The sequence below is a fragment of the Cyanistes caeruleus genome, chromosome 5 (genome assembly GCF_971803275.1).
Source record: "Cyanistes caeruleus chromosome 5, bCyaCae1.hap1.1, whole genome shotgun sequence".
NCBI lineage: Eukaryota > Metazoa > Chordata > Aves > Passeriformes > Paridae > Cyanistes > Cyanistes caeruleus.
The window spans coordinates 80700508-80712483 of NC_141705.1; the positions used below are offsets into that span (position 1 = coordinate 80700508).

Here is an 11976-nt window from a genome sequence, read left to right on the forward strand (position 1 = left end):
CGTGCCAGAACCCAGGCCGGCCGGTAGCCAGCAGTTGTTGGATTCCTGGGTGATATTTACGACAAACTAACGGCATTGGAAGGCCAATTCATTAACGAAAGATAAAGGGGTTTTAGAATAAATGGGCAGCAATGAGGAAAGCAATTTTGCATCCTTTTTTCCCTTGAAAACAGTGAAGAAAACATCCCTTTCCAATCACCACCGATTTCCTCACCAACACTACGGGAACACAGGGAAGGCATGAGCACTTACAACACACGTGGCCACTCGGGCTAATTCCAACCGAGGAGCTTCTACGATCCCTCGAGGCAAAGGCGGGCAGGGATGGGAGATGCCGAGCTCACAGGGGAGGAATGCCACACAGAAAGGGGAAGGAGAGCGTAAAAAGTTCGTACATTCATAGCTCCGGTTTGTTGGACTAGAAGTGAATTCTTTACCTCAGGCACTGTGACGGGCAGCAGCAGTCAGCGATACGCTAACGTACGCATCAACGACTCATTCACTAAATTCTGGTTTCACACCTAACAGGATGTAAAAAGTACTTTTAACTTTTAACTTGGGGTTTTATGGGGTTTTTTTTAATTGACCTGTTAAAACCACTTGGGATCGAAGCCGTAAGAGCCACGATGAACCAGAACCCCGCACAACTCCCGCTGATTCATCGCGGTCCACTGGCTGTTCGAGTGATGGAGCGAAAACTTCTCTTCCAGGTTTGAAAAGGGACCTGAAAGAGCAACCTATGGAGAAAGGGATGGGAGTTTTTGACACTAAGCCAAAGGCTTGGTTGCTGTAACTGCTATATGTGGTCTTAAAGGGGGAATCACCTAAAACAGTGAAATTAACTTTCTTACTTCTTGTCACAACTGTAACATTTTCCTAAAGGTTCTTTGGTGACTTTGGTGCAAGCTGTTATTTTTTTTTATTTTTTTTTTTTTCCTTTTTTTAAAACTTAAAACAGATTGACTAGTTTTAGTACCCAAACTAAAATCCAGATTATCCTCTTGGTTCCCAACCCTGTCTCCCCAACCTTTCTCATTATGACATTAACAGGCAACAGCATTCGGATTGAGCGTGGCCATGCAGTGTGCAGGTGGCTCCAGACTCAGAGTGGTGAACGGTCTGGTTGGAGATAAAGATGTTTCTCAAAAGGCTGAAACATAAAACAGGTCATGGTTGCATGGAAAAAGAGCTGGTCCACATGCACACTAGGCCACTCTGCAGTGAAACAATTTGAGTGATTACAAATATCTGATCAGACACGGTAATGCCTGCTTAAAACAATCTTAAAGGTGAGCAACACGCTACTAGAAGTACCTGGAGCTCAATCAAACTCCCGCTGGTTCAGGGGGAAGGAGCTGGTCGCCCAAAGGCTGGACAAGCCCCTTATGTTATAAATATTCATGTTTTAAGAAACACAGAATCTTTCATCAACCTCCCAACCAGGTAATTGCACATATTTGCCCTCCAGGCAGAGAGTTAATATCATGAGATTTAAAATTTACATCACAAAGACTCCAGGATGACATCGAAACCTTGGGACAGGCGAGATGGGGACTGGAGCCGCTCAAGGACAGCTCCAGCTCGGAGCAGGGCGGGAAGGCGGTGATGGCAGGGCACGGATGTTGTCTCCCCAACACCACCCACAATCAACACAACAGAAAATCCACCAGAGCTTCCGAAACGCACCACGGGTGAGCGTGGAAGAGATGCCCTTCTACCCGAATCCAGCGGTGCGCCCAACACCCCAAAGGTCTTCCTCATGGCAGGAGGAGGAAAACACCCAAATGCTTTCCTCGCACAGGTAACATCCCAAACTGCATTAATCTGGGAGAGAAGCCCATCATCTGGGAGCCTCGGTCGCGGCATTCCTTCCACCTCCCAACACCCGCTCCACAGTCGCCTGCTGGAACGCCCAATACAAAAATACCTTCTGAAATTTTTGACAAAATACATTAAAAACAAAAAAAAAAAAAAAAGAAAAGATCACCAGCCTCTAACGGGCAGAACACGGAGATGAGGAGTGGGTTATTATTCACTGCCATTAATTCAGAAGGCTGAGCACTCCGCTGTCCTGGGATACTCAGGTTATCTGCTCAGCACAAAACTACGGAATGAATGACAGATCTTCCGCCCTTCACCGGCACGTGACCGAGGTCTGACAGGTTACCAAGATTTTACCCATAAACAGATTATTTTTTCCAACTCAATAACCAGGAGATGCCAACTTTAAAACCTCTCTCCCTCCTCACACACCGACCAGAGATTCGCGTGGAGCTGATTTTTGCCATAAACGCTCTACGGCAATGCTGCTCGGCCTTTGGACCGAGCACGGGCAGAAGCCAGTCCTGAAAAACTGGTGATAAGCAGAAACTGATACATTTCATCATAAGGTTCAGGGTGGGGGTACTTTTGTATCGTGTTTAAGTGCAACACAAGCCTTTTCTAGACTATTTAAAGGTCAGGGTGCCGGATTTTGTTTGTGCTGATACTCGTACTTCCACAGTCTCCAACACTCGAAGCAGCTGACTCATACGGACTCGGGAGGTTGGTCCTTTCCTAAGACATACGGAGATGTTTTGGGCATAGTTTAACGTGACAACCAGACTCCTATAACATCATGTACTGGAGTTAGCAAGAACTACCAGAAAAGGACTTTACAAAAAACTGGGGCAACTTGGAATTACTATAGGTCAGTCCCTCTCACCAATTTCTGCTTGCTTTGTTTGGTTAATTGTCCAATGCACTCTATTCCAGACCCTCTTGCTCTTCACCACTGTCCCCTCTGGCATCCATTCTTTTCTCTTTATGGCTGTTGTAAATTCTCCTCATCTCTTCTTCGTACTTGATAAAATTTTCCCCGAACCGTGTCCACGCTTTGTACGGAACTGTGATGGTGTTACGGTAGGGCGGCCTCACCTCACTTACCTTCAGGAAGATGCCGTACCTGTTGGATCCCACGTCGAAGTAGAAGCGCTTGTTGTCCACTCGGAAGGAGGTGCCCTCGGGGAGCTCCGGGGGCTCGTCGCCTCCCCCCCGGCGATCCTCTATGTCCCCTTCGCCGTATTCTTCAATCAGCTGGACCAAAGCATCCCTGAACTCGATCATCCCTTGCGCCGGGAGGACGATCGTCTGCTCCTGTCCCAAGCTGTGACCAAAGTAACCCATCATGCCAGGTCCCCTGCTCATGGTCTGCCTAATCCGCAAGAAGCGCCCGCGCTGGTTCTCCTTCAGGTCCAGGTAGTACTTCCTGTTGTCCCTCTCGATGTACTCCGTTTTGAGGACGCTGTGAGGCGGCTCTTCGGAGCCCACGGACACGGGGGGCGAAGGCGGCGGGTGCTGCGGCCGCCTCCGGGGATGCTGCTCCTTGTCATTGCTGTGCTCGTGCCGGTGGCCGTGGCCGCCCTTCAGGCCCAGGTGGGCGTAGTGCTCGATGAAGTCCCCCAGGCAGTCCTTCAGCTCGGCAGCCACGGACAAGGAGAGGGTCAGCTTGCTCTTCCTGATGTTGTCCTGTCTGCCCCTTCCTATCCAGACCTCGGCGATCTTCAGGAAGCGGCCGCGGGAGCTCTGTTTCACATCCAGATAAAACCGCTTCTTCTGGATGTCCACCCTCTTGGAGGCCAGCTCCTGGATCTCCATGCAGCTCCCCTGGGAGGAGGCCGGGTAGTGGTACTGCTGTTGAGACTGGGAATAAATGTTCCTGTGCAGGCCAGAGCCTCCCAGGTTCCTTCCTCCTCCTCCTCCTCTTCCTCTTTCCATCTTTACCAATCAGCTGGAAATAATACACAACAGAGACACAGATGACAACATCAGCACCAGGGGCCTGCTCAGCTCCTCGGCAGCGGCTCCGCTCGGCGCTGCCCTCCCTACAAAGGCTCCTGCATCCCTCTCCGCTGCCACTGGCACGCAGCATCGCAGCCCGAGGATCCCGGGCGCTCTTCTTTCCCTGCCGTGCTCCGGCTCTCGGACAAGGGAGCCCTGATTCCAGCGGCACTCCCCGGCAGCACTCCCTGCCCGGCAGCCCCTCTGTCCTGCCCCTGCGGTACCGCAGACCCTCCAGCTGCCCCACGGGGGTGGGCTATGGTGCCCTGTTTCGGGGGGCACTCGCCCCTCTCCCAGGGCTGCAGCTCCGCTCTGCAGGGTTTGTCCCCGTATCGCTGTGCTCCCCCTCCATCACTCCCTCTGATCGTGTCCCAGGGCACGGGGGGAGCACTGGGGCTCCCCCAGCACTGCCCTCCTGCCCCCCGCTACCCACGGAGCCCCCCCACGGCTGCATCTCCTGCCCCAGTGCCCCCCAAGGCTTCAGTTCCTTCCTCCCCCCAGGACTGCCCCACTGCCTCCCTGGCCCCTCACTGTCCCAGGACTGCCCCTCGGTGCCCTCACTCCCCTCCAGTGTCCCCAGTACTGCCCTCAGTGCTGCTCTCCTGCCCTCCCCACTGCCCCAGTACTGCCCCCCTGGCCCCCAAGTGCCCCAGGATTGCCACCCCCCGGGCCTCCCATCACCACACCAGCTTCCCCGGTGCCCCCACAACTTCACCCCTCGCCCCCCAGTGCCCCAAAACTGCCCCCCAGCGCTCCCAGTACTGCCCCCCGGAGCCCCCCGTGCCGCAGTATCCTTCCCCAGACCCCCCCAGCGTTCCCAGAACTGTCCCCCGGTGCTCTTAGTACTGACCCCAGTGCCCCAAAAGTGCCCCCCAGCGCTCCCAGTGCCGCCCCCCAGCGCTCCCAGTGCCCCGCTGTGGCCCCCCGAGCGCCCCCCAGCACAGAATCTCCCGCCCCATCACTGCCCCCGCTACCCCCGCGGCCCCTCCGCGCCCCCCAGCGCCGCGCTCCCCACGCCCGGTCACTCACCCCGCAGCGCCCATCGCCGCCGCTGCCCTTCAGCCGCCGCCACCGCCACCGCCCGCAGCCGGCGGCCCCGCCGCCCCCCCCCCGCCGCGCAGAGCCACGGGCTGGCGCTCCCCCGCCGCCCGCTCCGCCCCGCCCCGGCCCTCCCCGGCCCGCCCCGGCCCCGCCCGGCCGAGATCGGCGGCGGCGGCAGCGCGGGGGGCGCCGGGGGGTGCGCGGCCCTCAGGGCCGCGGGACTACAACACCCACAGTGCCCCGCGGCCGCCGCAGCACTGCGCGTGAGCGTCACCTCGGGTAACCCGAGCGGCGGCGGGGGGATGGGGAGAGCTCATTGGTGACGTATCCAGGGCGCGACGCGGAATGACGCACAATGTGCGCGCAGCGCGGGATCCGTGAGGGCGGCCGGGCGGTCCCTGGTTCCGGGCGCGGAGAGGTCGCGGCGGCGGCGGAACGAGCCCGCTCAGAGCTCGCCGAGCAGCGCTCGAGGCTGCTGCCGGCCTGCCGCGGGCTCCGCCGGCACCGCGGGCACCGCGGCTCTGCGGGCTGCGGGGGGAACGCGCCGAGGCCTGCTGTGCCGGGGACACCGGGGAACAAGAAGTGAAGCGGTGCGGGCTGTGGCGGCGGTGCTGGGAACGGTGGGGAGGACTGGAGGTACTGCGAAGTGACCGCCCCGAGGGTGTCCCGGCAGCCTGCCCAGCGCTGAGGCTGCTCTTTCCTGTTAGGCGTGTTACCCATTGTGTGAGGGCTTGGCTGCGGCTCCATGTCCCCTGCCGGTTTTCCCGAGGACTCCCGAGCTGGATGCTGAGCGATCCCGAGTTGCGGATGTTGGCTTAACGCTGGGCAGGTGGGTGATGCTGTGGTGGGAGGTAGTGCGGGATCGTGTGTAGGCACCAAAGGTGCTCTGGAACTTCCAGCTGCTTCTGGGGGCTGTGGGTGTCCTTTACTTCCAGCTTCTGCTCTGCTCTTTGCTGTTCCTGGCAGTCCCAGTCCGAAGAACCGAGTGGCTGTAAAGGAGAGCTGTAACCATGTCTCTGTTTTAGCGTTAAAATCCTTTTTGGAGTTGAAATGGAGGGAGCAGTTGGTTGTGCTGCTGCACACCAGGGGAGAAGTCTGCTTAGCCTTGGAAATATATTAGAAAATTAAAAACTTTCCATAACTCTGTTCAGGCTTGATGGTAGCCATGGCTCTTCTCCACGTGAGCTGCTGACTGCTCTAATTTCTTGTTCCTTTTTTTTTTATTAACGTGGAAGCAACAGAAATGTGCCAAAAATGGATGTGGTAACTGCTGGCCTGCAGGATAAGTATCCCCAGTGGATGCTTACAGAGAGTCAGGAGGAAACTTCTTTGGGCCACAAAAAGGTAGGTCATGGCTCTGGGGTGCTTTGCAGGCTGCAGAATAATCCAGCTCTGGAGAATGTGCTTTTAGTTAGGCTTCTGCCTCTCAGAAGGGAATTTTGGTGTTCCTGCTGCTCACCCAGGAGTGTGACTTGTACGTCAGCGAGGATGGGGAATTTCTCATCCATTTAATTTGAGACTTCCAGTTGTGGCCTGGCAGGGGAGCTGGTTCTGGCAAGACCCTTCTGGTGTCTTTCACGTGTTAAGTATTCCAGGATGGTTTGCAGCTCAGATGCATCAGCTGAATTAATTGTTAATAATTAATTGTCAATGTTAATAATTGTTTGTCGGGTTTTGATGTCCCTTAAGTGTTACTGTGTCCTTGTTTTTTGGGCTTTATCTGTGTGTATGAGCAGTTCAGTACAAAAATGCCTGCTGTCCCAAATGAGAAGAGACCATCCCTGTAACACCTAAAACAGCTTCAATAGTTAGAAAATTAATTCATGAGGGGGAAAAGCAGAGGATTCTGTTCAGCAGCTTTTTTTCCACAAAGTGGGAGTAAATGATTAGTTGATTGGTAAATGGTTAGTAGCTTGGATATTAGAAATCATCAGGTAAAACAACAATAACTTTTAATTTTTTTGTTCACTGAGTGCTCAGAATTCAGTAGAGAAGTTGGGGCAGGAACCCAAATGTTTTGATAAGGGGTGGGTGGTGTGTGAGGCTGGCTGGGATGGATGTTCCTGGTGAGGATAGGTGTGGTGGGTAACCAGATCTCTGCCAAATTTTGTTTGCCAGAAGCCTGGTGCCCAGAGGAGTGTTCTGGAGGATGGGCTGCCATTCCTGGAGTTCTGTGGCTCTGTTGTTTATAGCTACCAAGCCAGTGACTGTTCTCTTCTCTCAGAAGATATCAGGTAACACCTCATATTCCATTTTTTTTTTTTTTCTTTCCTTTGAGTGCTCCTTTCTTTTTGGAAGGGACTTGGCTCTTGGGAATAATTCCCCATTTGGCCTTGTTGGTGGGAGATGCCATTGTTGAACCTTTCAGTCCCTCAAAGCAGGAGCTGTGAAGGCTCCAATGCACATGGATTGCCTTTCATAGTATGGATAATTCCATGAGCTTCAGTGACTTCCTGGAGAAGGGTTAATTCCTGACTTGAGACCAGATGTTTAAGGAAAAGGCAGTAAATCCCTGGTGCAAATACATTGTTATTTTTCCCCTTTTGCCACAGCCCATGTTGCTGGGGGAAAAAGTTTTGTACAAAACTTGAAGTGCTGTGGAATAAATCAAGGGCTGTCTTTCAAGGGATCATGGGGTGAATCAGGAAGAACCTTTCAAAGGAATAAAAACTATTCCATCATCTTTTGCCTCTGGCTGTCATTGAGGCCTGTGGGGCCAAGTTTTAGTAGTGGGGGGGCCAAAGGCCCTGTCCCTGTTGTGGTGCTGAGGGGGAAGAGGTGGGAATTTTGGGAGTTCAGCTAAGGCAGGGAGGAAGGGAATGGTGTGGGAAAGGTGTTTTAGGCTTGTTTTATTTCCCATTGTAATATGGGAAATATTAATTTCCCATATTACAATGGGAAATAAGTAGGAAATGAGTTCATTTTGATGTTTTTGTTTTGCCTGTGCCGGTGATGGCTGAGCATCCTCTCCCTGTCCTGCCCTGCACCCACAACCTGCAGTTGCTTACAAATAATGTGCTGGTATTTGCAAGCTCTGCAGATCTTATGTGAAGCATTTCAGGTTTTTGTGTGGATCAGCCTCGAGTGGTCTGTGTTTGTGGCGTGGTTTCTGTGTCTTGGATGCTTGAAATGGAGTCACAGCCAGCGCACCTCTCACATTTGTGTAAGGTGACTTGAGGCTGGTGTTCTGACAGAGCAGCAGATCAGTGTGAGGGGTTTTCTGTTCCTTTCCAGGCAGAGTTTATCAGATGGGGCTGCTGTTGGATTTGACATTGAATGGCCGCCATCATACATGAAAGGGAAGATGGCCAAAACAGCTGTGATCCAGATATGTGTCACCGAGGACAAGTGTTACTTGTTTCACATCTCCTCCATGGCAGGTAATGTACTCCCTCTCTTATTTAGGCCATGAACTGCTCGCTGTTTCATGTGGTTAAGTTTGAATTTAAGCCTTGAGCAATGGCTGATATATCCTGCTACATGGGACAGTAAAAATCCACCCTTTTTCTCCCCTTTCCCACCTATAATAAAGGCATTTATTCTTGGAGCGATGCCTGTATATTAAGACAATCTTAGCTTGTCACGTGTGCTTGGGTTCTGAACAGGGGAGAAGAGCCTTACTTGGGGATTATTTTTCTCTCTGGGAGAGATTATTTTATTCCAGTTTTAAAAATTTAATTCTCTGCTCCTATAATGAGTTTTCTCTTTAGTGCCAAAATAAACAGTGATCCTAAATAGAGCAGGCTGGGGTTTTTTTTTGTGTTTTCCTTTGGTTTTTTTTTTGTTTTATTTTGTTTTTTTGTTTGGCTTCAAGAAAAAAATCCTCAAAAATGATGGCTCTTGTGCCCTTTATTCCCAATATCTGCATTACATGAGATCAGCTTTGGGAAAGAGTACTGGGTACCTGGTGTGACGCAGCCGTGGGGAGAGAAGGGGTTGTGCTTAGCAGAGGCTGAATTCATTATGGGTGTGAATAAAAGCTTCCAAATAGGGAAAATAGGGATGAGGGAAGGAGATGGCAATTTTATAACCTTTGGTTTAAAATGTTAGATTGAAACTATGCCTGTGAGAGGTTTCTGATTTCCCTGGGGGACTCATGCTGAGGTATAATAGCGATAATTTTAATGTCGGTGTTCAATCCTTTGTCATTTAGAGCAAATGGGGTGGAAAATTTAATTGCTGGAGGCTATTCCATCAGGGAGGCAGGAGAGCACAAAGGAAAATGATGTGAGGAGAGGAGGCTGAGGGAAGAAGGACCATAAAGAGCTGGAATGCTTTTGATTCTGGCAGGGGGAGATGTTTATTTGTGTGTCTGCATGTGGGCTGCTGTGTTACAGCAAAGGTGGTGTTTCCTTCTGGATGGTTTTCCAAAATGCCTGCTGTTGCCAATGGAAGATGCACTTTGAACTGGGTGACTTGTGTGGGAACCAGAGCCAATTTCTGCTTATTATGGCAATATATATGATTTGCAGAAATGCTGGCCAAATCACTATAGAAAGCAGTAAGTCCTAGCAAAAAAACTTTCTCCTGCAGGAGGAATTGAGAGTTCTTGGACTGTGTATAAATGACAAAAACACATGTATTGATTTATGGGGAAGATGGTTTATAATTTTCCATTTGTTCAGTATTTTTTTTTTTTATTTCCTTACATATTTCTCAAAATGTGACTTGTTTCTCATATTGTAGCTTTTGCACAGTCTTCAACTTAGACCTTATGATGTTTGTTAGTCACTTTTCTAGCAATGAGGTGGTGGAAATGGGGCACGAGTCCTCCACTGGGGAGTGTCCATCCTTGAAGATTTTAATGATCATTCCCTTAAGTGGAAAAGCCCTTGTACAGCAAGCCAGCTGTGTATGTTGCAGGCTTTTATTTGATGGACTCCTGTCTCTTTTGTGGAGTATTTTCCTGTGGCTCACATGCTTTGGGAATGCTGTGCTTTGTCTGCACGTCACAGCGCCAGGCTGCTGCAGTTTGGGGGGGTTTTTACCAGTTTTACCCTTTTTTTTTTTAATGCTTTGGGGTGGATCTGCAATTTCACAGTCCACAGCACAGCCAACCGTGGCTGTAGCTGCAAAGGTACCTGTACTGTGGCAGCCATCAAAGGGCAGAGTTAATTGTGCAAAAATAAAATCAGTGATGCCAATTGTTTGTTGAAGTACATAAATACATATTGCAGGGCTGAGGAAAGGTGATGTTGGCAATGAAACCCAAGGCAGATAAGCACTGTGTGCCTGTGCAGTTCTGTGTGTTTGCAGGTACTGGATTTGCACTTGAGACTAATTCAGGGTATCCAGCTGTGGGGTCCTGAAGGTATGGATTTAAATAAGATGCTCTGAATTTTAAATGGGAGCAAACACACAGGGGAGGAAAAGGCTGTTATTGTTCAAGGATGAAGTGTCTGTGGCTGTTCTTCCTGTGGAAAACGAGATGAGAAAGCTGCCTGCTTTAATTCAGTCCTGTAAGCCTGAAAATACCCTTTGATCCAGGGTTGCTGTGCCATCAGTTTGGGAGAAATCAAAATACAATACTCAGGATCTGTGTGCATCTTTGAACATTGTGGGTTTTTGCTTGCTGACAAGACTGACATGTTTGGGCTTGGCACAGCATCTGGTTGGTGAATTCTGTTTTCCAAATGCTGTTGTTGGAGCAGCCCAGCCTTAGCTTTGAGCGTGTCTCCAGAGAGTCTGTGCTTCTGCTCATTTCCCATGCTTATGGCTTAAACTGTTGCCCAGAAATGTGAAATAGCAAAAGCTGTGAAGAAATTATGTGGGAAATAGTAAAATAATATTTGATTTCATGTCATCAACACGGAATTTTGGGAATTAAAGTGTCTTGTCCAGTGAGGGGTTGCTCTGTTTGTTGTATGATTTAACAATCAGAAAGACAAATAAGGTATTGGGGTTTTGTTTTGGTTTTTTCCTACTTGGTTTGTTTTCAGGTGCAGGATGATTTGTGTATTTCAGGTATTCCCTTCTTGCTTGTCTGTGGATGATCCATCACAACCAGTTCAAGTTTTCAGTCATTGCAGAGAGGAATGAAATAAACAGAGGAACTTCGGTGGCTTTTCCTTTAAAAGCACAGGGTTTTGCAGATGGCCTTTGTGCCTAGATTTTGTCATTTCCATTAGACTTTCTGGCATCTTCCAGTATTTAGTTTCTCATGTTTGGGCTTGATCTATTTTAGGTTTTCCCAAGGGACTCAAAAGGCTGCTCGAAGATGAAACAATTAAAAAGGTTGGCGTAGGAATTGAGGGAGATCAATGGAAGCTGATGAGTGACTTTGAAATCAAACTGAAGAGCTTTGTGGAGCTGGCTGACGTTGCTAATGAGAAAGTAAAACTTAAAACCTTTTTGTTGTGGGAGGGAATCTTGTTATGGTGCTGTGCAAAAGGAGGCTTCCTTGTCTTGATTGGAGTTCCATTCCAATAGCAAATGTGCTCTGTGGAATAAAGCAGAGAGCTATTGTGACTTATTTAGAAACTGTTTAAGAGCACCTCTCAAAGCCTGCAGAACTAAGTACTCTCTTTCAGTGAGCCAGTTTTTAATCAACATTTGTCACCTCTCAGATCTGTTCACTTTTACTATTTACAAGATGTACCTTTTGAATTCAGCTGCAAGCGCTTTTTCCTTTCCTTCTTAGTGATGGAAGCAACCAGATTGTTCTGCTGGCAGTGCTGTCATTGTCCCAGCTGTGGCTGGACCTTATAAACAGGGCACAAGAAGGGCAGCCCTGCTGCTGTGGCGTGCTGGATGCTGGAGGGAGGCATCAAGTTCTCCCTTGAAGTCCTCCCAGCCAGAGGTGTTTCTGCCACAAAACCTGGAGCTGTAGAAATATCTCGATTGCTACGACACTCAGGCTGGCATCACCTCAGCTCTGGTGTGGGTGCTTTTTCCAGCACCTGGTGAGCTGTTGTTTACAAATCCTGCCGCATTCGGCACACCCTGAATTCCTGTTCTGTTTCAGAGATGGTCCCTGCTGTCTTTTTAGGGAAGGGAGCCAGAGGGTCATTGCTTTCCAAATCGTTCTTATTTCTAGTATGCCCCTTAAAGCTTTTCTTTCTGTGTGCACCAGGGATTTCCTTACCTGTGCTTGGTCTCTCCACACATTTCTCATTC

At 50.1% G+C, this 11976-nt stretch overlaps 2 protein-coding genes across 23 annotated transcripts in view; one reads left to right on the forward strand and one right to left on the reverse strand.

Annotated features, from left to right (window-relative positions):
* Window positions 1–897: 897 nt before the first annotated feature.
* On the reverse strand, window positions 898–4931 carry PURG (purine rich element binding protein G). Its single transcript, XM_086890634.1, has 2 exons — window positions 4849–4931; window positions 898–3769 (listed from the first exon to the last, which is right to left on the reverse strand). The coding sequence occupies exon 2, from the start codon at window positions 3754–3756 to the stop codon at window positions 2746–2748; it is 1011 nt and encodes a 336-aa protein (XP_086746760.1). The 5' UTR covers window positions 3757–3769; window positions 4849–4931; the 3' UTR covers window positions 898–2745.
* An 87-nt stretch (window positions 4932–5018) lies between these two features.
* The window catches only part of WRN (WRN RecQ like helicase), a 29202-nt gene continuing 22244 nt past the window's right edge, over window positions 5019–11976 (forward strand). For 5 of the 22 annotated variants that reach the window (XM_086890635.1, XM_086890643.1, XM_086890636.1 and 2 more), the window contains exons 1-6: window positions 5138–5450; window positions 5568–5689; window positions 6102–6204; window positions 6979–7094; window positions 8095–8240; window positions 11045–11193. In XM_086890635.1, coding sequence (XP_086746761.1) covers window positions 6115–6204; window positions 6979–7094; window positions 8095–8240; window positions 11045–11193 — 501 coding nt within the window. In that variant the 5' untranslated portion in view covers window positions 5138–5450; window positions 5568–5689; window positions 6102–6114. Of the gene's footprint in view, window positions 5451–5567; window positions 5690–6095; window positions 6205–6978; window positions 7095–8094; window positions 8241–11044; window positions 11194–11976 lie in introns of all 22 variants that reach the window. The other 17 variants (XM_086890644.1, XM_086890650.1, XM_086890642.1 and 14 more) reach the window with 13 other exon arrangements.